Consider the following 24,443-nt stretch of genomic DNA (forward strand, 5'->3'; position numbering starts at 1 on the left):
GGGCATATCTGTTGTAATTGGGTCTGCCTGCTTATTGTAATTTCTGTGAAATGGTAGGTTGTTGTGTGTCTCATGGTTCTGGTTCTTTTATATTTTTCTCCATGTAAGGCCCTTTGATTTATATTTAGGAAAGGCGATTTGTGTTGGGTATCGAATCATTGATGATGTATTGTGTTGTGAGTCTCATGGTTCTGCTTACTGTAGTTGCTGCTAAACTCTAATCCCTTTTTTCAATTCTGGTTTATTCATCTGATTTGTATTTTGTTTGACCCTTGTTTCGGACTTTCACTCGTGGGCTTCCATTAAAATTTTCATACTTTTGAATTTAATTTTTTTCCTTGTCATATAGTAGGTCCATTAGAACTCTTGTTCTGGTCTTCTGTTTATTTTCTTTATGTAGATGCGTTTGGAGCTTGTTGCAAGCTTTCAGTCGATGTAGTAAATTTATTTGTATTACTATGTTATCCCTTAAGAATAAAGATTTTATTAATTATTTTAATTTCTTTATTAGGGTGACATTTCTTTGATCCTTTTCCTTTTCTACCATCAATCAGTCCGATGATGGTTAGCAATAGATCTAGCTTCTATTAGTTCTTTCCCATATTAAAGTCCTTTACTGCCGCGGTGCTTTGTAGCTGCTAAAAGTTGTTGTTACCTCTGTTTTTTTCCCGACCCACTTGATCGTTAGTTCAAATCACAAACCAAACTCCTCTATACAATTTATTTTTTCATGTCCTTGTGAGTTGGTTCTTTCCAGTGACTATTCCTTTCTTTTTCTCTGGACACAATTTTACTACAAATTATTAACCAATAAAAGAAAGGAATTAGATTTTTATCAAACAATTGTGGTCTTGACCTTGCTCAATGGGGTTCGCAATCTTGGCCTTGCTTAATGGGGTCCTTCTGTCCCGTTGTATCCATATTTTGACTATTTTACTTCCTATTCTTTCCTAACAAAATTCAATATTCATTAATATTACTCAAAGGGTGTCTATCAAATGCTAAAGTTCCTCATATTTTCTGAACCAATTTCATATTAAAAGACTTCTACACAAGGCATCCTCACACACTTGATATTCCAGTGTCTCTTAAAACCATATAAACAATTCCTCTCTGGAATTAATTCCCCCACCATTAGTAAGTGTGTTCATCTCTCATAGCCAATCCTATTTAGATTCAGTAAACTTTCCACCTTTCACCTAAATTTTAATCTTTACTATGTAGTTGGTTAGTTTTAGAGTGGACACCATTTTTGTTTTCTTCAAAGCTTAAGCATTCATTATCTTAATTAGCTCACAACTCCTAATATGATGTCTGAAAGTTTCTGTTGCAATGACATCAAATATCCATTGTTTAAGCACTATGATGAAGTGCATTGCAGTAAGTTTACTAATCTGTCCTCTCAACTCACATTCAGATATACACATGGAGGTTGTCCTCACACACACTGTTTATAGATGCACGTACAAGTGCATGGAAATGGTGCCTACTTCTGATTTTTGTCTTGAATTTGCACAAAAAAAAATGTCAGCTTGTTGAAGCAGAGTTCTTTCAAAAAACATTGTCTGAAGACAAATTGAAGAACATTTGGTAGCATGTGGTTCATAAGGTGTACTTTAACTACTGAATCATTTAATGCTTTGGGTTTGGGTAGTTTCAGATAATATTGTTGTGGAAATATAGTTTAGTTGTTCTGCTATGAACTGGAATTGGGAAAATATTACTACATTTGAAATCAGATTCCCAGTTGTATAATTCATCATACAGACGTACCTGTGTCTGTGTGGTGCATGCATCTACCACATTTGAAAGATAAACTCTCTCTCTCTCTCTCTCTCTCTCTCTCATCCTTCTGGTCATTCTATCCCGCATCCAACTCTTTCTCACTCATACACCAGTTTTTTGTCTCTCTTCTGAAGAACATAAAACCTTGGTTCAATTCTCAGAAGCTATTCTATTGTGACTCGATCAAGATAGGGGCTGATTTTTTTGTACAAGATCCTATTCTATTAACTGGTTTGCAGTCCCTGCAATACCAATATAAACGTTGATATGAATTAATTTTATTCTTTTAGAGTTTCAGATTGTACACATTTGTCGATGCTGAAATGGTTGGTACATTGGGCAAATGCCTGAAACAGACTTTGGTTTGATTTGGAATCCTCGCATCTCTTGATATATTTGCCACCGATCCGGTGAGTTTACTGATTTGCTATCTTTTATTGTAACTATTCCGACTTTCTTCGATGTGTTGTTCTGATCAATTATCGTTTTTTATGTATATATATATACCTTATATATATATACCGACTTTCTTTGATGTGTTCTGATCAATTACCGTTTTTTATAGATATATATATATATATACATGAGTGGTCAGTCCAACCAAGGCTCACCTGACTTCGGAAATGAAAAAAGAAAAAATTGTTAATTTCAATTAAATCATTTCAACCCAATAATACTTCAAAGAAGTCAAAACCGATATGAAAATCGAAAGTTTCGATCCCAACCACCGAATACCAATTCGTGGGAGAATACTGGCCGGTCCCTACAGCTATGGTTCTTACACAGTATCCATATGGTCATATGATAATTGTGGTATCCATAAGTTAGTGTTTTAGGAAATTTATTAGATTCTTCCTTAAGGAAACAACCAAATTGCCTTGATTTTATCATATTTTGTGTTTCTAACTTTCCAACATTACTTTTCTCCATTGTCTAACTGGAGTCTCTGGTAGGACAAGCTTGACTTAATGACAGGATTCTGTTGGCCCAACTGACTGTGCTTAGCCAGATGATTTGTTGGAGTGACCAGGATTCCTTGGAGCACATTGCTATTTTCTTGAGATATCTATGGCCTCAACTTCTAAACAACCAGATTAAACTTTCCTAGTACGGTTTGGTTTTGAAGATCTAAGCTGGCCCTCATTTAAGCTCTTTGTGACTGAGTGATCTCCGAAAAAGGTATGGCTGGAGAGACACTGAAATTGTAACCTAACCAGCAATTAGTTGATATTTGCTCGAGTCATCTATCGCATCAACTTTAAGACAGTCAAATTAATCTTGCTTGGTGTTGTCTGCTTTTGACATCTGAGCTGGCTCTGGTATTGCTTTGGGAAAGAATTTTCTTGTACGGTGTATGACGTTTGGTTTCTAGATATTAGTTTATTATTGTACCATGAGCAATGTTGTTCCTTTGCAACAGAAGTTTGTTACAGCGCCATGAGCAATGTCCCTTTGCAACAGAAAAGCAATTCACAGGCTATTTTCATGTGACTGCTTGGAGTTGCTGCCTCAAGTTATTCATGACGTTTGGTTGCAGATCTTTGTTACCCTTACATTCCCAATCTAGCCTTTGAATTGAAGGGGAACGTGCCACAAAAATATCTTCATCTTGTCCATATTTGAGTAGGAGCTATTGGGGAAAAAATGTTTTAAGCAAAAGAGCTTATTTGTTTCAATATGTGTTGCAGAGAATGTAAATAGGTCGGGTTCAGACTTGACATCCATAATTCAATCTCTCCTCTAAGAATCCAAAATGGAGGCATGTAGTTGTGGGATATGCAGTAAAGTATATATCCTTGAGCTAAACATGATTAAATGTAAACATCTTGTAATATCAAATATGATTTTTTTTTATTAAAATGTCATGACTTGTTAAGTTTTAAAACTCTATTCCAATTTGCCATCTGATGGTATGAGATCATTAATCATTTATGTGTACAGATATAAACAAAAATGGTAGCTTGTCAGTCACCTATTAGGGTAATGTTTAAATATTTATTTTTGCATTTTCTTTCTCTTTAACTTTGCAAATTGTGTGGGACAATTCCATGTGGGATACTGGGATTAGACCATCAATTCATTCCCCTGGTAGTGTCACGTTAACAAAACTCAAATGCATTTAAATTAAAATAAATGAACTGATTATTTACCATTATTGAGAAGTGATTTCATGCAGATGGAAGACATTAAAAGAATCTGGGGCAGGTCTAAAATAATCCTAGGAGAAGTTGTGAAGAAAGACCTGTATAGCTTAGGTTTATAATTTTTGTGGTGTACCTTTTCAACTCTTTATATTAAGTTTGAGGTTAGATTCTTGATATTACCAAAGAGAAGGGACAAAATTTATCCCTTCATGAAAATCCAAAAGGATCCCTACTCCATTTGTAAATAGGCCAACTGTTTTATAAAGTTCTTATTAAATGCATACAATCAGATGAGCCAAGGTAACTTGTTTATACACCCAAAAAAAAGTTATATAATGAATTTTGAGGAAAGCTACAATTTCACCCTCTCTCCTTTGCATACATTTCTCACCTCTCCCATCCTTTTGCTTTTTCTCTCTATTTCACATATAAAGTCTCTCTCTCTCTCTCTCTCTCTCTCTCTCTCTCTCTCTCACTCTCACACACACACACACATACATACATACACTCTTGTCCATACATTCTGTCTCCCAAGTCTGAGAAATCAATTGCTACAAACTACAAAGCTATCTACCACTGCTCCTTCAGTGTGTATTTATTAGTATTCAATTCTATTATACCATCTCTCATTTTTCTATACCTTAATGTTTTATGATATGCATCAATATTTATTGAAGAAAAGTCAAGTACTTGATACTATTTTGCACATTGAGAATGTCTCATTACCTTACACTTAACAAATGCTTACACGTGCATTTTTATTAGTATATATATATATATATATATATATATATATATTCAGATTCAACAATTTTATTATGGAGCATTGTCGCAGGGTAAATCCCAAACTAAAGCATTACAAGAGGTAATAAAAGGGGAAGGGGGGAGAAAGCCACCTGAAATGGGACAGAAAAAAGGGAGGCACCTTTAGCTAAAAGGTGAGCCTCATGTACACGAAACTAATGTAAAGGAAACATACGTAAAAGAATGAGATAAAACTGTTGGCGAGAATAATCGTAACACTCACACACGAGGAGAATGCACGTGGTGCAAACAGCTCGGGCGTGCCAGAACCTTTGCGCAGGCTCAAACGAGGCCGAGAATAGCCTGATCTGACTTCTAACCAGGCAATTTGGTCTCCCTCTTGCCTGAGTAGCTCTAAGGTCTTTTGGATTAAGCCAACAACGTAGGTTGCAACCTGAAAACACTATCAGATTGCCAAAAGAAAGAACCACTGGACACAAACAAAGGTAAATGAGACTGAAATAATAAATGTACTATTTGATCATACCAGATGTGACCATGGACTTTGTGCATACACCCTCGTCACTCCAAGAATATGACCATACATCCCCTCAGTCCAAGAAAACGACAGAAACTAGCAAAATAACAAAGTAAAGACAAACAACAATGCAAAAGAAAGTAAAAATAAAGCTGCTGATCTTGTTAGGTATGTTTGCGTGTCCTTTTCAGATCAGTCGACTTTCTTATATAAGATATGTCCTCCCTCCTATCAGTCCATGCGGTTGCTCCCCACCAAATCCACCTTTCTCGATCCACATTTCCTAACCCTAGTCAGAAATTGCCACGCATCCCACCAGGCCTACACCTACTCTAAGTGCCCAGGCCATGGTGGGGTCCACCTCTGCCTTATACTCTCACATTCCTTGAACGACGCTGTTCTCGTTTAGCGCCTCCTGCACCCCTGACATGTGGCTCAATCCCTAGAAGATGGGATGCAACTACGTCTTATGCAACCCATCCACCTAAGACTCACAGCCTGGCCGTCCAACCCTAGTCCTGTAGCCCGGCTTGATCTGGACAGACGGTTTTCAATAGCAAACAATGCCTCTCACAACCTCCTTCAGTGACGCCACGTGGCTCAAGCTCACCAGGAGGTTGTGCTGGACGAGAACACTGAAATGGCAGCTAGGTCTGGCTGATTTTCCGTGCCAAATTTCCGTTGCCTCTTCATCTTCTCAAGTAGTTAGTCTAGCAGCTTTTGAATTTCAAAAACTCCCACTGCTTCATAAATGGTGGCTCAAGTCCCATCTCCTCATATTTAAAGCCCTTGCTCCTTAACAAGGCTTCAAAAAACCCCTTTTCTCTCTTCTCCTCTTGAATCCATCCCTTCAATTCTCAGCAAACCCTCCTGCCAACGTCGCCATGGTCAAGAAACCTGCAGAACCCTTGGTGGCCCAAGAGGTGGAGACGGTGCTTGCGCAGAAACGATCTCTCCTGTCTGCTTCAATCCAGATCGAGGTACAAATTCCTTCTCCTAAGCCTCCATACTTCAAGCTTGGCCTTGCTTTCACTTCTTGCCCTGTTGGCCTCTCCAACTTCCCCAAGTATGAGGCAGAAGAGCTCTTCTTCCAATCGCAAGCCCCCTTGAACTCAAGGACAAGGCCTTCGGGCGTCTATGGCCCCACTACCTCCTTGACTGGAAGACTTGGGTAGACTGTGTGGTCTGCGATCGTTCTGAACTCCTGACCACTCTCGGCGTCTTGCAAGCCGTTCAGCTCTTAGCCACTTCCATTCCCCTTGACCGTCCCCTGCTCCAGGATGCCTTTCAATTCTGGTCACGGTCCTCAAAGTCCTTCCATTTCCGCTTTGGTATGGCGGCCCCAACTCTCCTGGATGTAGGAGCCCTAACTGGCCTTAAAGCTGAAGGGGAAGAGTTCAACGGCTCAACGCCAGGCCTGACGAATGCCCAAGGGGTTGAGATGGATCACGGCCTTGAACTCACAAAGGCTACAAGTTACAACTTCTACCTGCAGACCTACCGTGAAACCCGTGATTCAGTCTCAGCCCAAGAACTCATGGCCTTTTTCCTCTTTTGGATTTGCTGTTACCTAGCATGTGTCCATTCGAACAAGATCTCCAAGACCTACCTACGTCTAGCCAATGCCTTGGTCTAAGGCCATTCTCTTGATCTAGCCTCTTTTGCCTTGGCTGCCCTCTTTCGGGGCTGCCATGACATTGTTGAGTCCGACTTTGCATATGGCGATGGCCCGTTCTGGCTCCTCCAGATGTGGCTTTGTGCCTATTTCAAGGATCTGTATGATGTGCCATCGTCGCTCCCGGTGCAGACTGTGGCCGATTATTTGTTCGCTTCCTCCCCTCAGTATGACCTGAGGACCCTAGAAGAGTACTATAATTTCTTTTTCTCTTTTGAGCTCGATCCAGAGGGCGATTTCTTTACCCCTTTTCATTCACTGGAAGCCATTCCCCCATGGCTCTCACTGGCCATTGATCATCCCATGTCTACCCCTGCTTTATGGGGCAAGTTCCTGGTCTGTCGGGATCTCCACATTGGGGTCACCCTGGAACCATCTGAGATCAATACCTGTGGCTTTGAGATGTACAACCCCCACTACTGTGCATGGCAATTTGGCTTCTGTCAGGCTATTCCCTGTCCCAACTATTACTCCATCACTAATTGTGAGCTGGAGCGGTTGGTGTATTCAGCAGACATGATCGAGATAGTTCGAGCCTCGACCATGAATGCTCTGGTCCTCTCCCAGTTCGAACTCCAGTTCTTCACCCACCAGCCTGTAGCTTTTGAGGAATTTTCATCCTGGTGGGGCACATATTTCTCTTCACTTCTCCAACCTCGGTCACGCCAAAAGGGTAGCAAGCTTCTTCCCTCATCCTCAGGTACTGCCGAACACAAGGCCGCTGCCCCCAAGCGGAAGAAAGCACTGTCCTCTAGATAGCCTATTGGTAAGCATCTCGCACCATCTCTCTTACCATGCCATCCTCGGTTGTCTTACTGACTGATCTCTCTGCCATTGCAGCCAAGTCCTCAGCCCGGTCTGTTCCTTTAGTTCAGACAGCCCAAAGTGGCCATGACCACCTTTAGTTCAGACAGCCCAAAGTGACCATGGGTCATGGCCGAACGATGATGAGTCCAAGGAGGCACTTCCCCCGATGAGCAAAAAGCTCAAAGGTGTCAGTCCTCTGAAAGATGGCCTGGGCAAGGCCCCTCTCCCAAGCGTAATCCAGAAAGGCAAGACTGAATCATCTCGGCCTCGTGTCTCTGTGGCAACTTCCTCGGCCTTCTCTCGACCTCGTCCTAAGGTGGCCGGCTCATCCTCTCTGGTGACCCTACCCCGGTGCTTATGAAGGACCGTACTCGGTCCAGTATGCGTATGAAGCAGGCTGTCCCCACCAAGTCTTCCCAAGTAGTGCTCACCAGCTCCTCCGAGTCCGAATCCTCCTCCTCTCCAAAAGATGGTTCTCCTGAAGGCGAGACCGAGACTAAAAAGGAATCTGGTGACGATGTATCCAGTGATGATGATGTGCTCGAGCCCCCTAGGTCCAGGACCCCTGTTCATGAGCCAGATCTTCCTATTGCCCCGAGTCATGTTACCCCTGTGGAGGCTCCTTCGGTACGTGTGTCTAGACCGAATGCCATTTGAAACCTCTACACTGCCTTGGCTGACGTGTTCTTTTTTCCAGGTTGTTAGTTTGGAAGCCCTCCTGGCTGACCTTGGCTCTTCTGACGACGAGAAAGATGCTAGTGACCCCTTGGGCTCTGGGCTTGTGTCCGTCTCGGCCCAAGTAGCACAAGCCAAATTCCTCATGTTTTCCTTCTTGCAGACCCCTTTTCGTGAGGCCGTTGGTGCTGGGAACTTGACTGCTGTTGCCGAAGCACCCCGGATGCTGTTATCCTTGCCGGACCTTCCCACCCCTATCAAGGAATGGCTAGACGGTGCCGTTGCGTTCATGTTCAATGTGACAACTTTGACCCCTCTTGCTCTAAAAAACGTGAAGGCTTTGGAGGACACCCCCAAAGAAGGCGATGCCTTGGATGAAAAGGTTAGGAAAATTTGAGACGACCTTCAAGCAATCCTAACCGAGGTAAAGGAAGGGCAAGACAGACTGGCCCAAATTGATCAGAATATCCAGGGCTTGGAAACCTAACTCGCGGCCCTTCGGGCTGATAGAGCCCCTTTGGCCCAAGAAGTTGACAAGAAACTACTTGGTTCCCAGGCCGTGACGCTCGAGGCCAACTCCGTTAAGACCACCACCAAGCAAAAAAAGGGCGTTGAAACCAACCTGTTAAGCTAACTTGGTCGTCGCCAACGAACGTCTGTCGGCAATGGAGAAACAGTGGAGTGAAATTCAAAAGTCCTTGCCACGTGACTTTTTCAAGTAGGCCTGCGTGCCTTCCCCTCCCCCTTTTGACATCATCCTGAGAGTTTAAACACTAGTAGTTTGGTTTGCTTGCCTTTTTTCTTTCTTGTTTCGGCCTGCTTGGGCTATGTTTCTTTCCCCTTTCTTTGTGAATGGAACTTGTTTCTCTTATCTTTCGGCCTTGCTTCGGGGCGCTCCATCTTCCCCCTTGACGTCCTGTCGCTTACCCCAGATCCCAAATCGTAGGATGGAAAGTCTTAAGGAACTTCCCGTTTATAGGTCTTATTTGGACACATCCATCCAGATCCCTTAGCCTATACGCGCACCGCCTTGGAGTACCTGGCAAACCGTAAACGGGCCTTCCCACATTGGGGACCACTTGCCCAGCCAGGGGTCCCTTACTTTGATTAGAAGCACGGCCTTTAGGACGATGTCCCCCTCTTGGAAATGCTTAAGGATGACTTTCCTGTTATAGACCACTGCGACCTTCTTCTTCTGCACTTGCATCCTATCGAGCGCGGCCAGTCGCTCTTCATCCAAGTCATCTAGCTCGGCCAGCATCGCTTCGCTGTAGGCCGTTGGTGTGAGTCCCTGCTGGTATGCCACTCGTGCTGACTTCACACTAATCTCCATGGGAAGCACCGCATCGTGGCCGTATGTTAGGGTGAAGGGTGTGGTGGCTGTGCTAGTCCGCTGCGATGTCCTGAATGCCCACAGAACCTCAGAAAGCCTGTCTGCCCATCTCCGTGGGTTATCATCTACCACCTTGGCCAAGTAACCTTTTAATATCTTGTTACTAGCCTCAGCTTGTCCATTGCCTTGTGCATAATACGGGGTGGAATGAGTGAACGTTATCCCCAACTCAGCTGTAAAAACTATGACCTCGTCCCCTGTGAAAACGGTCCCATTATCACAAGTGATGGTCTCTGGGAGCCCAAACTTGTGAATGATGTGGCTCTTGAGGAATTGGATGATGTTTGCCTGACTAACCGCCTTCATTGCTATAGCTTCAACCCTTGTAATTTTCCCTATCAAATCCATGGCCCATCCCCTGAATGGCCATGGTTTGATCACTGGATTGAACTCTGCTGTCGACAACTGCTGCACTACACCGTGGGTTTGACAGGCCCAACAACCCTTGGCATATCTGACATAATCTGCTGCCACCGTTGGCCAGTATTACCCATGGCGTCGAATCAGCCATCTCATCTTGGGACCGGCCTGATGCGCTCCACATATGCCCTTATGAACTTCGGCCATAATCAACGTGGCCTCATTCAAACTGACGCACTTGAGTAAAAGATTATCTCTTCCCTTCTTATAGAGATCTCCCCCAATTAGTACGTATCCTATGGCCCTATCCTTGATCCTTCTGTCAAACTCTGGTCTAGGGTTGTTCAGGTACTGGGTGATTGGAGTTCGCCAATCGGGTTGTATATCCTCGACCTGGTTGACTTATACTTGGTTGATCTTAAGGACAAAAGACCGCGTCTGCCTCTTGATAACAATGGTCCTTTCCAAGCTGCCTTCTGGCAATCTGATGTCGAACGCCGCCTGACCCAAGCCGTTCGCGGCCTGGTTCCTTGACCGTGGGATGTGGCGAACGACCACGACCTGGAATCCATCAATCAGCTTCTTGGCCAGTGCATGATACTTGACCAAATGTTTCCTCTCACACCAATATTCGCTAGCCAGCTGTCTAATTAACAACTGTAAGTCTCCAATGATCTCCACGGCATCAGCCTTCAGACTGAGCAGCAAGCTGATCCCAAGTATGAGGGCTTCATACTCGGCCTGGTTGTTGGAACAAGGGAAGTCAAGCTGAAAAGCCACTTGAGTTTTCGTTCCGTCTAGTGACTGTAGCACAACCCCTACCCCTACAGCCTGTTCGGTCTTGGACCCATCAAAGAACAGTTTCCAAGGTGTTAGACCGACGTGTGGCACCTCCACCGTACCCTTCCCTGTCTCAATGGGAGGGTGGTCTGCGAGGAAATTCACTAAAGCCTGCCCCTTGACTGCTTTTTGGGGTATATACTGTAGGGCCAACTCAGTCAGGGCCAAGGTCTACTTTCCTATACTTCCCTTGGAAATGGGCCACGTAAGCATGTACTTAATCACATCAATCTGACAAATCACGTTCACCGTGGTTGGCAAAAGGTAGTACCATAATTCGGTGCAGGAGAAAAACAACACCAAACAGAGTTTCTCGATGGCTGAGTACCTCCGTTCTACCTCGATTACTGCCCGACTGAGGTAAAAAATAGTCCGTTCATTTCCAGCCTCATTATCCTGCGCCAATAAACTCCCTATCGAACTTTCTGCTGCTAACACATACAGCTTCAAAGGTACTCCCTTCCTTGGAGGCATTAGGACCGGAGGCCTAGTCATGTAGGCTTTTATCTAATCAAATGCTCTTTGGTGAAGGCTGTCCCACCTGAAGACTTCATCGGCCTTTAGTTTTATTAAGGGGGGAGAAGATCTTCGTTTGGCCAGCGGAGTTGGATATGAAGCATCGGAGGAAGCTCACCTGTCCCAAGAACCTCTGCAACTCCTTTTTGTTTGTAGGTGGCCTGGCCTCTTGGATGGCCTTGGCCTTGTTTTTGTCTACCTCTATCCTTTTTTGATGGACCAAGAAGCCGAGGAAGTTGTCGGTTGCTACCCCAAAGGCACATTTCAGTGGCTTCATCTTCAGGCCATGTGTCCCCATCCTGGAAAACACCCTTCTCAGGTGTCGAGGTGCTCCTGCTCGTGCTTTGACTTGACCACCACATCGTCGATGTAGACCTCCACGAAAGTACCAATCATGTCATGGAATATGGTATTCATACCTCTCTGGTAAGTTGCACCAGCGTTCTTCAGGCTGAATGGCATGACCACAGAATCGTACATCCCCAGTGCCCCAGGGCAACGGAAGCCCGTCTTTGGGACGTCCTCTTTTACTACGAATATCTGGTTGTACCCTGCATGGCCATCCATGAAAGACATTATCCAATTTTTCGTAGCCGCGTCCACCAACATATCGGCCACCGGCATTGGGTATTCGTCCTTGGGAGTGGCTTTGTTTAGGTCTCTAAAGTCAATACATACCATTAGTTTCCCGTTCTTTTTATGACCGCGTCCTGATGAAGCTTGCCTTAAGCAACCGTTCAATTTTGTCCTTGATCTTTAGGACGACGTTCGGCGCCATGCGCCTAGGCAATTGTTTTACCAATCTGCAATTATCCTTGATGGGCAACCGATGATCAACCAATTTTTGGTCTAGACTAGGCATCTCAGAGTAGTCCCAAGCAAAGCAATCTTTAAATTCCCTTAATAAACTCACAATTTCCTCCCTTAACATAGGTGGGAGTAAACCACTAACATAAATAGGCCGCTGATCTTTGGCTGTTCCTAAGTTAACTTTAACTAACGGATCCTGGACTTCCGCCAGTGTTTCTTCCATCTTAGGTGGTGCAGGTGGCAAATCCTGTAGCCTGACTTCCAGGCCGTTCATAACCTCTTTCCTGGCCGAGACTTCGGCTACCACGTTTGCTTCATTAGATAATCTCTGCTCTAGGCCCACTACAGTCAGCCGGTGCAGTATGTCCGTAACAGCCATCCGGTCTGTCTTCATAGATCATCCTGGTCGGTCTTCCTCCGCCGGTCTCCGATGTTCGATAGAGCCCTTGTTTGAGGTCCTTTCAATTGAAACACCTCTTCCAACACCATTGCTGAAGTAACTAAGGATGTAGGTCTCCCATGTTCATCTACTCCGGTGAACCGAATGGGGCCGATGTACCCATCGTACAAAGTAGCTTCAGTATGGCTGGCATCAACCATGAATAGCCTGTTGTCGGCCATTACCAGCTCGATCTTCCCTCCTTTATGCCAAAGTACCAGGAGTTGGTGTAGGGATGAAGGGACGCAGGAGTGTGCATGAATCCAATCCCACCCTAGTAGAGCGTTGTAGTTGGCCATGGCGTCCATGACGAAGAAAGCTGTTAGGGATGTTTGATTTTTGACCTTCAAATCAATCGGGAGTACTCCTCTAGGTCTAGTTGACCCACCTAGGAAGTTTGTGACCGAGACATCAAAGGGTAAAAGGTAAATCTCATCCTTGCCTAAACACTTCATCATTCTTGAGGGCAGGATGTTCACCGCCACCCCCATTGTCGACCAGAACCCTAGCCACTGGCTTGCCGTCTATGTGAGATTGGATATAAAGCAGCTTCAGGTGCCGGGTCATTTCTCTGGTTGGATCTTCAAATATGTCGGCCACCCTCCCACGTGGTACCAAGGTGTTAAAAATGTACTATGTCTCTCTTGTGATGACCGTTTGGACGTTTTCCTTTGGATCCTGGTGGTCCAGTTCCTTGCGGCCTGATTCCTTGGAAGCCTATTCCTTAGCGGGCACCAGTTCCAAACCCAAGACTCCGGGGGGCGCATCTCCTTCATCCACATCTCCTTCCAACTCCGTTGCCTGGCCGGGCTGGTACTGGAATGTCCTTTGCAAGATATACACCATCAAAATCTGCACTTGAGTTGGTACTATCCCAAACATCATTTCCACCAACTCTCCAAAGTCGATTTCTAGGGACTGGAGTGGGTCACTAGCATTCGTACTGTCAACCCTAGAGCTGGCGCCTGTCACTATGTCTTAAAAAATGCCTGGGTCACTATCTTCGGTCTTGTAGTCTGACTCGTCTGGTTCCAAGACTGCCCCTTCTCCACTCACGGCCTTTGGCCCTTGGTCCTTCAAAGGTTCGCCAATCGCTTGACTTTGGTCTGCAGAACTCGCGCCTTGACCATCCTGATCTCGGGAGACTGTATCCTTGCGGCTATCGCTTGTATAGAACCCCTAGTTATGCCTTTGAGTCGCCATCTACCGTTGCCATCTTCTTTTTTGCATCCTAGTCACATTTGTTGGGTCAAGGTTAGCCGGGAACTTCAGATTCCTTGCAACCTTCCAGTTTTCTCCATCCACCTTGGGGTGGATCATCCTCGACCTGTACCCTTCATGATGCTGAGGGATCGACCATCCTGAATACTCCCCCCGAGAATTGTCTGGTCTGTACTGATCGTATGACAAACGCCGCCGTACTAAAACCCTCCCAAGCTGGTCTTTGGCTGACGGCCTGGAAGTGTAAGTCATATGGTAGGAACCTATCTCCGTGCCCCACCTGGGCGTCGTGTTTAGCCTCCTTTTGGCCTCAGAAGCAGGCCGTTTGCTCTGGCTGAACTGGGTCTTATCTGACTGTGTTGGGGTTCCCCTTCAATGATCCTCTATGGGTTGACTACAATTACAGCAAACATTCTGGTAGAACTTCGGTGCCTTGTTTAGCCTGGGCATAGTGACCTTCCATTCTCCCCACTCATTCGACTCCCTGTGGGGTTGGATTCACAGCGGGTATACAGGACCGATCGCTTGCTACATCCTCCACCTTTGGTCGTCGTGAATCAATCTTCGCCCTGAGTAGGTATGTTACCAGACCGGCCCATAATAGGTGCGCTAGGCCATTCTGGCGGGGTGATTAATCCTCAGGCCCCTCTTTGTGCTGTCTGGCCCGTGATCGCCTTTGAATTATCCACTACGCGACCATTATCGGCTTGACTCTGGAATGGAGCTGCCCAAGGGTACAACCGGGATCCTTGTGGTCGCCCAGGCAGACTTGGCTAGGCTTGTTCACTCCTCTGCCCGAAGTCCCAGGCCGGTGCCACGTTTCCCCTTAGATCGGCCAACTTTGAAAACTCAGCACTGACCATGTTCACTGGAAAAGGGTCTTCGTCTACCATCATGACGCCCTTCTCCTTCCCTGGGAACTAGAGACGTCCACCTGTGATTGCTTTCTGTAAGGCATTCCACAAAACCACGCAATTAGTAGTAGTATGAGTATGAGTATTGTGCCACTTACAATACTTCTGGTCTTTCAATTCGTGGTTGGACGGTATTTGGTGCCCTGGTGGCAATTTGATCTGCTTATCTTTGAGTAGCTAATCGAAAATCAATTCTGCCTTTGAAATGTCAAAGGAGTATGTTACTTTCGAGTTGAAGGTCCTTTGAGGCACCGTTCTTGACTGTTCGGTATGTTTGGCCTGGTTAGTCGGCCTGGTTAAGGCCTTACATACGTAGGACTTGCCCTCTGCTATTTTGGTGGCGTCTACCTCAAACTCTACGTAGTCGACCTATTTTTGGTCACTACTTCCCACGAGTAGGAAAGCATGGCTGGCGATATCTTTATAATAAGTCCCCATTGAGGCTGCTTTTCGCTGGCTCTCTTCCTTTAGGAGTTATTCATAGGGCGCAGCCTGGAGTACCAACTGACCAAAGTCAGCAAAGTGTTGGCCAGCAAATCTCTTCCGGAGCTCTAAACCTAAACCTCCTAAGGCTATTTTTGCATATTCGCCCGCAGACAGGGTAGTTGGGCACTTATACTTGGCCATTTTAAATCAGGAGATGAACCCTTCAACAGTTTCCCCTGGTTCCAGGCTCATTTTGGCCAAATCGCCTATGGTAACTTAAGGCTCAGTGCGATAGAACTGGGTGTGGAACAGTTCCTCCATCTCCTGCCACCTCTGCACAGAATTGGTGGGCAAATTGAAGTACCAAATGAAGGCCGAACCTGTCAGGAAATTGGGGAACAGCCTAAGCTTGGCTGCCTCTACCCTGCCCAGGTTTCCACACTGCACTGTGAAGCGGGCTATATACTCAATGGTAGACACCTTGTCCTCTCCTAAGAATTCGGTGAACTCTGGGATTTTGTGGTTTCTCCCTAGATCTACTGCATCAAAATACTCTAGGTAAGGCTTCTTGTATGTAGGACGTGGGGTCATCCTGTAAAAAGGGTTAATGCTATCTTGGATAATCCTAGTCAGCTCCCCTCGGTCAATAACCACTGGTGCCCCTTGTGCCGTGGCATGTTTTGCCACGTTGGCTGACCACGGGCTACTGTGATAAGTCAAGCAGGGTTGGGCGCTTGGGTACGACTCTGGCCTCTGTTCGAACCCGAGGCCATTCTCCTTGATACTTATCCCCATAGCCCTATACCTGTTTGCAGTCAGAACCCGTCGGTTCAGATTAGACCAGGCCAAGTGGGCCAAGGCTGGACTGCCAGGCTGTGGGCCGTGGGCTAAGGGAGAAGCATGGAACGTGGCTACGCCCATTGCTTAAGGGCTGGGCCATGTGTCAGAGGTGCAAGAAGCGCTGAACGAGGAACCGCGTCGCCCAAGGAACGTAAGGGAGTGTAGCAGAGGTGGACCCCCCACTGCCTTGGTAGTTTGAGGCAGGATAGGCTGACAGGGCGCGTGGCGGCACCTGATTGGGGCTGAAAGGCATGGATCGAAGAAAGTGGCTCTGGTGGGGAGTAACCGTACATGCTAATAGCAGGGAGTGCGTATCTTATATAAGGAGGCAACTGATCTAGGGAAGGACACACAAACACACCTGACAAGACCAGCATTCATTTTTATCTTCTTTATATTACTGCTTTTGTCTTTTACTTCGTTCTTTGTTGTTTTTGTCATTATTTGGGCTGAAGGAATGTACGGTCACATGCTTGGAGTGACAAGGGTGTATGCACAAGGCTCACGTCCATATCTGGTATGACTGATTAGTATATTTATTGTTTCAGTTTCAGTACTGTTTGTGTCCAAATCTCTCTTTTCTTTGTAAATCGATAGTGTTTCAAACTGTGACTCGCGGTTGTTGGCTTAACCCAAAAGACCTTAGAGCTACTCAGGCAAGAGGGAGACCGACTTGCCTGGTTGGGAGTCAGATCAGGCTGTTTTTGGCCTCGTTTGAACCTGCACAAAGGTTCTGGCGCGCTCGCGCTATTCACACCAGATGCGTGTCCCCGTGTGTGAGTGTTTGGGATTTTTGTCACCAACACATTTTGGCACACCCGGTGGGACCCTCATAAGCCAACGGCTGCTATGGTCAAACAAAAGAAGGGGCCTGGACGTCCTCGTATTCAGAAGGAAACCATGGTGGATGAAAAAACGGAAAACCCCACGGCAGTCAAATTTGCAGACCAAGCCGAGGACGAACCATGCAGTTCACATGGCACCAATGCTAGCCATAACTCAGCGCATCAGCTGGCAGTTATGGTGCATGATGCTGTAGACCTCCTCGCGGGTAGTACATAGCAGCTGGTGGACGTCTTTAGACCCATTTTCGATGACTTACGACACATGATGGCTACGGTCGACAAGTCCATCGCCAGCCAGCAGAATCAGTTGAGGAGTTTCGTGAAACCCTCATGGCCTTGAGGCAGCAGGCCACATCAGGGGCAAGGCCGAACACAATGGTTGCACCACCTGATGGAATTGTTGTGGTGGCCGAAGGTAGAGGACCCGAGTTAGGCCGAATGAGCTTGCCCGCACAAGCCGCATATGGTGGCAGCTCGAGCCAGAACCCTGTTATCGGGGATCGGCCTAGGATTAGTCTACCATCGATGACCTTTGTCAAGCCTCTATATCAGGCGGCCTCGCCCAGCACCGTTAACCCCATAGGGAGTTACGTGGTCAATATCCTGCCCACAGGCATCTCGGGGAGCACCAGTCATGCGACCACCTTAGGGGCAGGTAGCGTCCCTCGACAGCTATCCCTGCAGGAATGCAGTGGCCAACTGCTGCGAATGCTGCTCAGGCGAGGGGCACCAGACCTGGACCAGGTTCCAGTAATACAGCCCCCACAGGGGCAAATGCTATTCCTTTAGGAGGGTACCCCCCAGGACGAAGTGGTATGGGAGCCGGCATGCCAGGGTATAGGGCCGTAGGGGTAAGCATCAGGGAAAATATTCCCAGATTTGAACAGAGGCCGGAGGCGTTCCCAAACTTTCAACCCGGCCTGGCCTATCACGGTAGTCCATGGCCACCCGATGCGGTAGGGTATCCTACTATACAAGGGGCACCAGTGGTAATCGACCGGGGAGAGCTGACTAGGATCATCCAGGACAGCATTAATCCCTTTTATAGGAACACCCCACGTCCTGCTTATAGGAAACCCTACCCCGAACATGTTGATGCGGTAGACCTTAGGAGAAACCCCAAAATCCCAGAATTCACTAAGTTCTCGGGTGAAGACAAGGTGTCCACCATTGAGCATATAGCCCGCTTTACAGTACAGTGTGGCAACCTGGGCGGGGTGGAAGCGGCCAAACTCAAGTTGTTTCCTAACTCTCTAACAGGGTCGGCCTTCACCTGGTACTTCAACCTGCCCGCTAATTCGGTCCAGAGTTGGCAAGAAATGGAGGAACTCTTTCACACTTAGTTCTATCGCACTGAACCAGAGGTTACCATAGGAGACTTGGCCAAAATGACCCAAGAATCGAGTGAAACCGTTGAAGGATTCATTACTCGATTCAAGACGGCCAAGTATAAATGCCCAACCACTTTGCCCGAGGCCAAAAATGCGAAGATGGCCTTGGAAGGGCTCAGTTTCGAGCTTCGAAAGAGGTTCGCTGGCCAGTACTTTGCTGACCTTGGATAGCTTGTGCTGCAGGCCGCGCCCTATGAGCAACTCCTGAAACAGGAGGGCCAGCGAAAAGCGGCCTCTATTGAGATGTATTACAAGGATATTGTCAGTCATGCTTTCCTACTGTTGGGGAATAGCGACCAGAAGCAAGTTGATTAAATAGAATTTGTGGTGGATGCTGCTGAAATAGCAGAAGGAAAGCCCTACGTGTGTAAGGCCTTGGCCAGGCCGAATGACTAGGCCAAGCCGGCCAAACAATCCAAAACAACACCTCAAAGGACCTTCGACTCAAAGGTGACATACTCCTTTGACATTTCGAAGGCCGAGTTGATTTTTGATCAGTTGCTCAAGGATAAGCAGATTAAGTTGCCACCAGGGCACCAAATACCACCCAGTCACGAATTGAAAGATTAGAAGTATTGCAAATGGCACAATACTCATACCCATACTGCTACTAACTATGTGGTTTTACGGAATGCCATGCAGAAAGCAATTACAGGTGGACGTCTCTAGTTCCCAGGGAAGGAAAAGGGAGTTATGATGGTCGATGAAGACCCCTTTCCAGTTAACATGGTTAGCGCTGACTTTTCGAAGCTGGCCGGACCAAGGGGGAATTTGGCGCCAGCCTGGAACTTCGGGCAGGGAAGTGATTCACCCAGGCCGAATCCTCCAATGTGATCGCGGGGATCTTGGCTGAACCCATGGGTAGATCCTTTCCAGAGTCAGTCCAGTAGCGATAGTGCAGCAAATGATCTGGAGGTGACAATAGGCGGGACGACGTAGGGATTCCTGACCCCACCTGAATGGCCTAGTGCACCTGTTATGGGCCGATCTAGTAACACACCCGCTCGGGCTGAAGAGCGGATGGCGGCTTCGAAACGATGAAGGCGTTGCAAGTGACCCATTGTGAACACCCGCTATGAGTTCAATTCCCCAGAAGAATTAAGGGAATGGGAAGAACGTGGGATCGACACACCTAGGCTGAGCAAAGCACTGAGGCTCCATCAGAATGTTTGTCCTAGTTGCAGTCAGCCAATTAAGGGATGTTGGAAGGGAACCCCAGTGTAGTCAGGCAAAACATTGTTCGATTAGAGCAAACGGCCTACCCCGAGAGCCAAGGAGGAGGCAGGCTCGATGCTCATACAAGGCATGAGGCCGATTTCCCATTGGGCAACTTATACTTCCAGGCCGTTGGCCAAAGACCAGCTTGGAAGGGTCTCAGTACGAAGGCACTTGACATACGAACAGTACGAGCTAGACTAGTCTCAAGGAGAGCGCTCTGGATGGGAGGCCCCTCAGCCTCATGAAGAATACAAGCCGAGGATGGTCATTCCTAGGATAGATGGAGAAAAGTGGAAGGTTGCAAGACACCCAAAGTTCCCAGCTAGCCTTGACCCGGTCCACATGACCAGAATGCAGAAAAGAAGGAGGTAGAGGAAGATGGTGGCCCAAAGGCGCAACCAGCAGGCCCATGCCAATGAGGGCCGTAGGGACGCAGCCCCTCAGGATCAAGATGGGAGAGGTGTGAGCTCTGGGGAACAGAGCCAGACAATCAACGAGCCTTCAGGGGCCGAAGGTCCAAGCTCTGCCATTGGGGTAGAAGGGGGTTTGGAGCCGGATGTGTCAGACAACAAGACCGAGGATAGTGACCCAGATGTTTTCAGAGACATAGTGATAGGCGCCAGCCCGAGGGTGGACAGTGCAGACACCAATGGTCCTATCCATTCGCCGGACATCGACTTCGGCGGATTGGTCAAAATGATGCTCGGTACAATACCAACTCAAGTACAGATCTCGATGGTGTACCTCTTGCCAAGGACATTCCAGTACCAGCCTGGCCAGGCAACGAAATTGGAAGGGGATGTGGACGAAGGGGACTCACCCCCCGGGGTCCTAGGGATAGAGTTGGTACCCGTTAAAGAGCAGGCTGAGAAGAGGGTGGATCGCAACGAATCGGACCAACAAGGCCCGAAGGACAATGTCAGGACAGTCATCACAAGGGAGACAGAGTACACTTTTGACACCCCGATACCACGAGGAAAGGTGGCCGACACATTTGAGGAACCAACCTGGGAAATGACTCGGCATCTGAAGCGGTTGTACATCCAGTCTCACATGGATGGCAAACCAGTGGCCAGGGTTCTTGTAGACAATGGGGCAGCAGTAAACATCCTACCCTCAAGAATAATGAAGCATCTCGACAGAGATGAGACCGACCTATTACCCGCTGGCGTCTCGGTCACAAACTTCTTGGGTGGATCAACTAAGCCCAGGGGGTACTCCTGATTGACCTGAAAGTTGGAAACCAGACGTCCCTGACAGCCTTCTTCGTCATGGATGCCATGGCCAGCTACAACGCCCTTTTAGGGCGAGACTGGATCCATGCAAACTCCTGCGTCCCTTCATCCCTCCACCTGCTCCTAGTGCTTTGGCGCAAAGGAGGAAAGATTGAGTTGGTGATGGCTGACAACAGGCCGTTCATAGTTGATGCCAGCCATGCCGAGGCCGCCCTGTATGACGGGTGTATAGGCCCCATCCAGTTCACTGGAGCAGATGAGCATGGGAAGCCTGCGTCCTTGGTTACCTCATCCATGGTCTTGGAGGAAGTGTTCCAACTGAAGGCACCTCGGACAGGAGCTCTGCCGAATCTCGGGGAACAGTAGAGGAAGACTGACCAAGATGATTTATGAAGACAAGCCAGACAGCTGTGATAGACATAATGCGCCGGCTGACAATTGCAAGCCTGGAGCAGAGAATGTCTTATGAAGCAAGCGTAGTGGCCAAAGTCTCAGCCAAGGAGCAGATGGTGGGCGGTCCTGAAGTCAGGCTATAAGACCTGCCGCCCACGCCGTCAAAGATGGAGGAAATGCTGGCAGAGGTCCAGGATCCATTGGTAGAAATAGATTTAGGAACAGGCAAAGATCACTGGCCTATCTATGTTAGTGGTCTACTCCCGCCCAATTTAAGGGAGGAAATTGTAAGTTTGCTAAAGGAATTTAAGGATTGTTTTGCTTGGGATTATTTTGAGATGCCTGGTCTAGTCTGAAGACTAGTTGAACATCGGTTACCCATTAAGGACAGCTGCAGACTGATAAAGTAACTACCTAGGCGAATGGCACCGGATGTCGTTCAGAAAATTAAGGACGAGATTGAACGACTGCTTAAGGCGGGCTTCATTAGGACCACCAGGAGTGGTTGTGGCACTTTCCATGCTGGTATCGGGTATTCCACCCACGTGGCAACTTCTGACCTTGGATGATAGAAAGGGGAATCTGGTCGATCCACTTCTTGAGAAATTTCCTCTCGAATCAAACATTTCTTCTCTTCTTTGAGTCTTTTGGCCAAAATTGCTCTATAAACATGTGCCTTCATCAACTTCCTCTTCTTTCCGATCGGACAAATTAAGGCAGTGGGGTCTGCATGTTTAACATCTTCTTAGAGCATGTTTACTCCATGAGCGGGTAGAGGATTTGTAGTAACATTTGGCTGCTGCTTCTTCTGGAGTTCTATCTTGCCTTCGTTGATCAAATCCTGGATCGTGTGTTTGAGGAATATGCATCTGTCAGTGTGATGGCCTTGCTGGTCATGGTAATGGCAATAAAGATTGGACTTGTACCACGTAGGTGGATTATTTAAATCCACAGGCCGAGGGGGAACTGAATTGATTATTCCTTCTTTCTTGAGCTTGGTAAACAGCAACGAGGGCATCATCCCTCTGAAGTCAAAAGTCCTTCTAGGCAGTTCAGGCTCAGATTGGATTACAAGGGGGGTGGTTCCCGTGGTTACTACCTAGACCTCTGCTACTTGGTTACTAGTCCCTGTCGCATTTCCTCCCTTCGCCCTTGGATTTTTCCTTGCAGAGTAACTTCCTGCGGCCTCGCGGGTCACACCTTGGTTTTGCCTTTCCTTGAAGATCTTGTCTTCAATCTTCTATACTATTGTCATGAGGGCATCAAATGTCCTGATATGCTGATAATATATCTTCTCACGGTACTCCCCATACAGGTTTTCTAGCAGTATCTCGACTTGTTCCTCTTCAGTAGGGCGATTCCACATTTTCACAGCTTTTTCTCTGAACCTCATGATGTAGTTCAAAAACTCTTCGCACGGCTCCTGCCTCAGAGTCTCCAACTCTCTCTGGGTGATATCCATCTGAGTATTGTATGAATACTGCTTTGTGAATGCTTTAACCATGGAGGCCCATGATTGGGTTTGAGTGTGATCGAGCTGTGTCAACCATCTTAAAGCAGATCCAGCCAAGGAATACAAGAATGCCTACCCCAATTGGTTCTCAGAGAGCCCCCATGATCTAGTGATGGTGGAAAAAATCTTGAGATGAGCTCTAGGATCTCCTGACCCATCAAACTTGTCCAACTTCCACTTGAAATCTTCAGGAATTTTTCCTTCGGGAAAGAATACCAAATCCTCTTCATCTTTCTCCTTAACCTTACCTTTCACAGCCACCTCTAGTTCGGCTACCTTTTCTCTCATCTTCTTCTCCCTTTCGGTTTCAGGGGGATCGGTAGGGCGACTATCATCCCCCTCTTCCACCAGTATGGTGATTGGAGTCCTGGGGGTTGCAAAGTTGGTTCTCCAGACCTCTTGCTCCATCGGCCCAAATATGGATCCGCCCTTAGAGAGTTCGTTGACTGACTGCACCAGTTGTGCCATGAGTTGCCGCATTTCGACCATGTCTATCTGTAGCCTATCCACTCGGTGCTCGACGTGACTTTCAGACAAGTGGTCCTCCGTAGGATCCATATTGTTCACAAGTGATATCTCAGCCGATGAACTAGAGGAATGAGAAGAGGACGGAGAGCTTGAGAAGAATGATGGACTGGCTCGAGTCAGCCTTCCATCGTGTCGGATCCAGATGGGCAAGAACGGAATTGTGCTTCTAAGAAAAAGAGAAGAAGATCTAGTTCAGATCCTAAGAAGGAAGAAAGCTTAAATTTTTTTTTGTATTTTACTGTTTTATTCATCACTTTTATTTACATATATATTTTCTTTTCTTTTCTTTTGATCATCATTTTTTTTATTATCTTTTTTTTTTTGGGGTTTTATCATTTTATTTTTGTATTTTATTTTTATTTATGTCATAACATTTCTTTTATATTTTTTTTATTATTTTGTTTGGCTCAAGTAATCGGAGCTATCCTCAGAGTTTTAGCAGAACCCCTCTGAGACCGGACTTCGAATGCCGTCATTGCCAAAGCATTTTTTTTTTTGGAAACAGAAATAAACAAACAAAAGAAAGACCCTCTTTATCGAGTTACTGATCCTTATGTCTGGAGTCAACATGAGACACCCCTATTTCGAGGGACATGTAAGGTTCCATCATATGGAAGCGGGCTTCCATTTGTCTTTGAGGGACCATTGCGGGACTATGGAATTTCTTACTTTGGGTGGCGTCTCGTATTGAACCCAGGTTAATCATCAAGTGACCCTAAACTCGGTCTTTCGTACAGCTAACAAGGGTTAGTTTGTGTCGTACCCTAATCATATATGGTCTATTTTCCTACATGATGCATGTAATGGGTAGGCTTTAATAGGACAGAACAAGGTCACCCTTGATAGAACCGATATACCTATCGGTCGTGGTCGCGAATTGCGGGTATGTGGCTCTTTTGATATACCTGGAGAGTAGGTCACACAACCTCAGAGTAATCAGGCTAGTGCCTTTTTTGAGTGGCGAAAGCACCCCACAACACACTAGTGAATACCCTCGCTGGTGATCCTAAACTCGTGCAGTAAATATCAAGGGCTGTAGCTTCACCGTGAATTACCCATGACTACTCATGGGGTCCAACGACTAACTACGGGGGAAAAAGAGGTTCCCATGCAGTGTGTGTGTGCAAGAAAGTGGTACAGGAAGCGGCTATCATCTGATCTCAGAATACTTAGTATGATGTGCCTCACCTCCC

At 46.6% G+C, this 24,443-nt stretch overlaps 1 protein-coding gene across 1 annotated transcript; it reads right to left on the reverse strand.

The window, feature by feature from the left end:
• Nucleotides 1-9,377: 9,377 nt before the first annotated feature.
• Nucleotides 9,378-10,109, reverse strand: LOC122665481. Its single transcript, XM_043861634.1, has one exon. The coding sequence runs from the start codon at nucleotides 10,107-10,109 to the stop codon at nucleotides 9,378-9,380; it is 732 nt and encodes a 243-aa protein (XP_043717569.1).
• Nucleotides 10,110-24,443: the final 14,334 nt, after the last annotated feature.

The sequence above is a fragment of the Telopea speciosissima genome, chromosome 6 (genome assembly GCF_018873765.1).
Source record: "Telopea speciosissima isolate NSW1024214 ecotype Mountain lineage chromosome 6, Tspe_v1, whole genome shotgun sequence".
Taxonomy (NCBI): Eukaryota; Viridiplantae; Streptophyta; class Magnoliopsida; order Proteales; family Proteaceae; genus Telopea; species Telopea speciosissima.

What these genes read in the sequence shown, in the direction of transcription:
- LOC122665481 (XM_043861634.1), bottom strand. Translation starts at nt 10,109, where the DNA reads ATGGATTTGATAGGGAAAATTACAAGGGTTGAAGCTATAGCAATGAAG.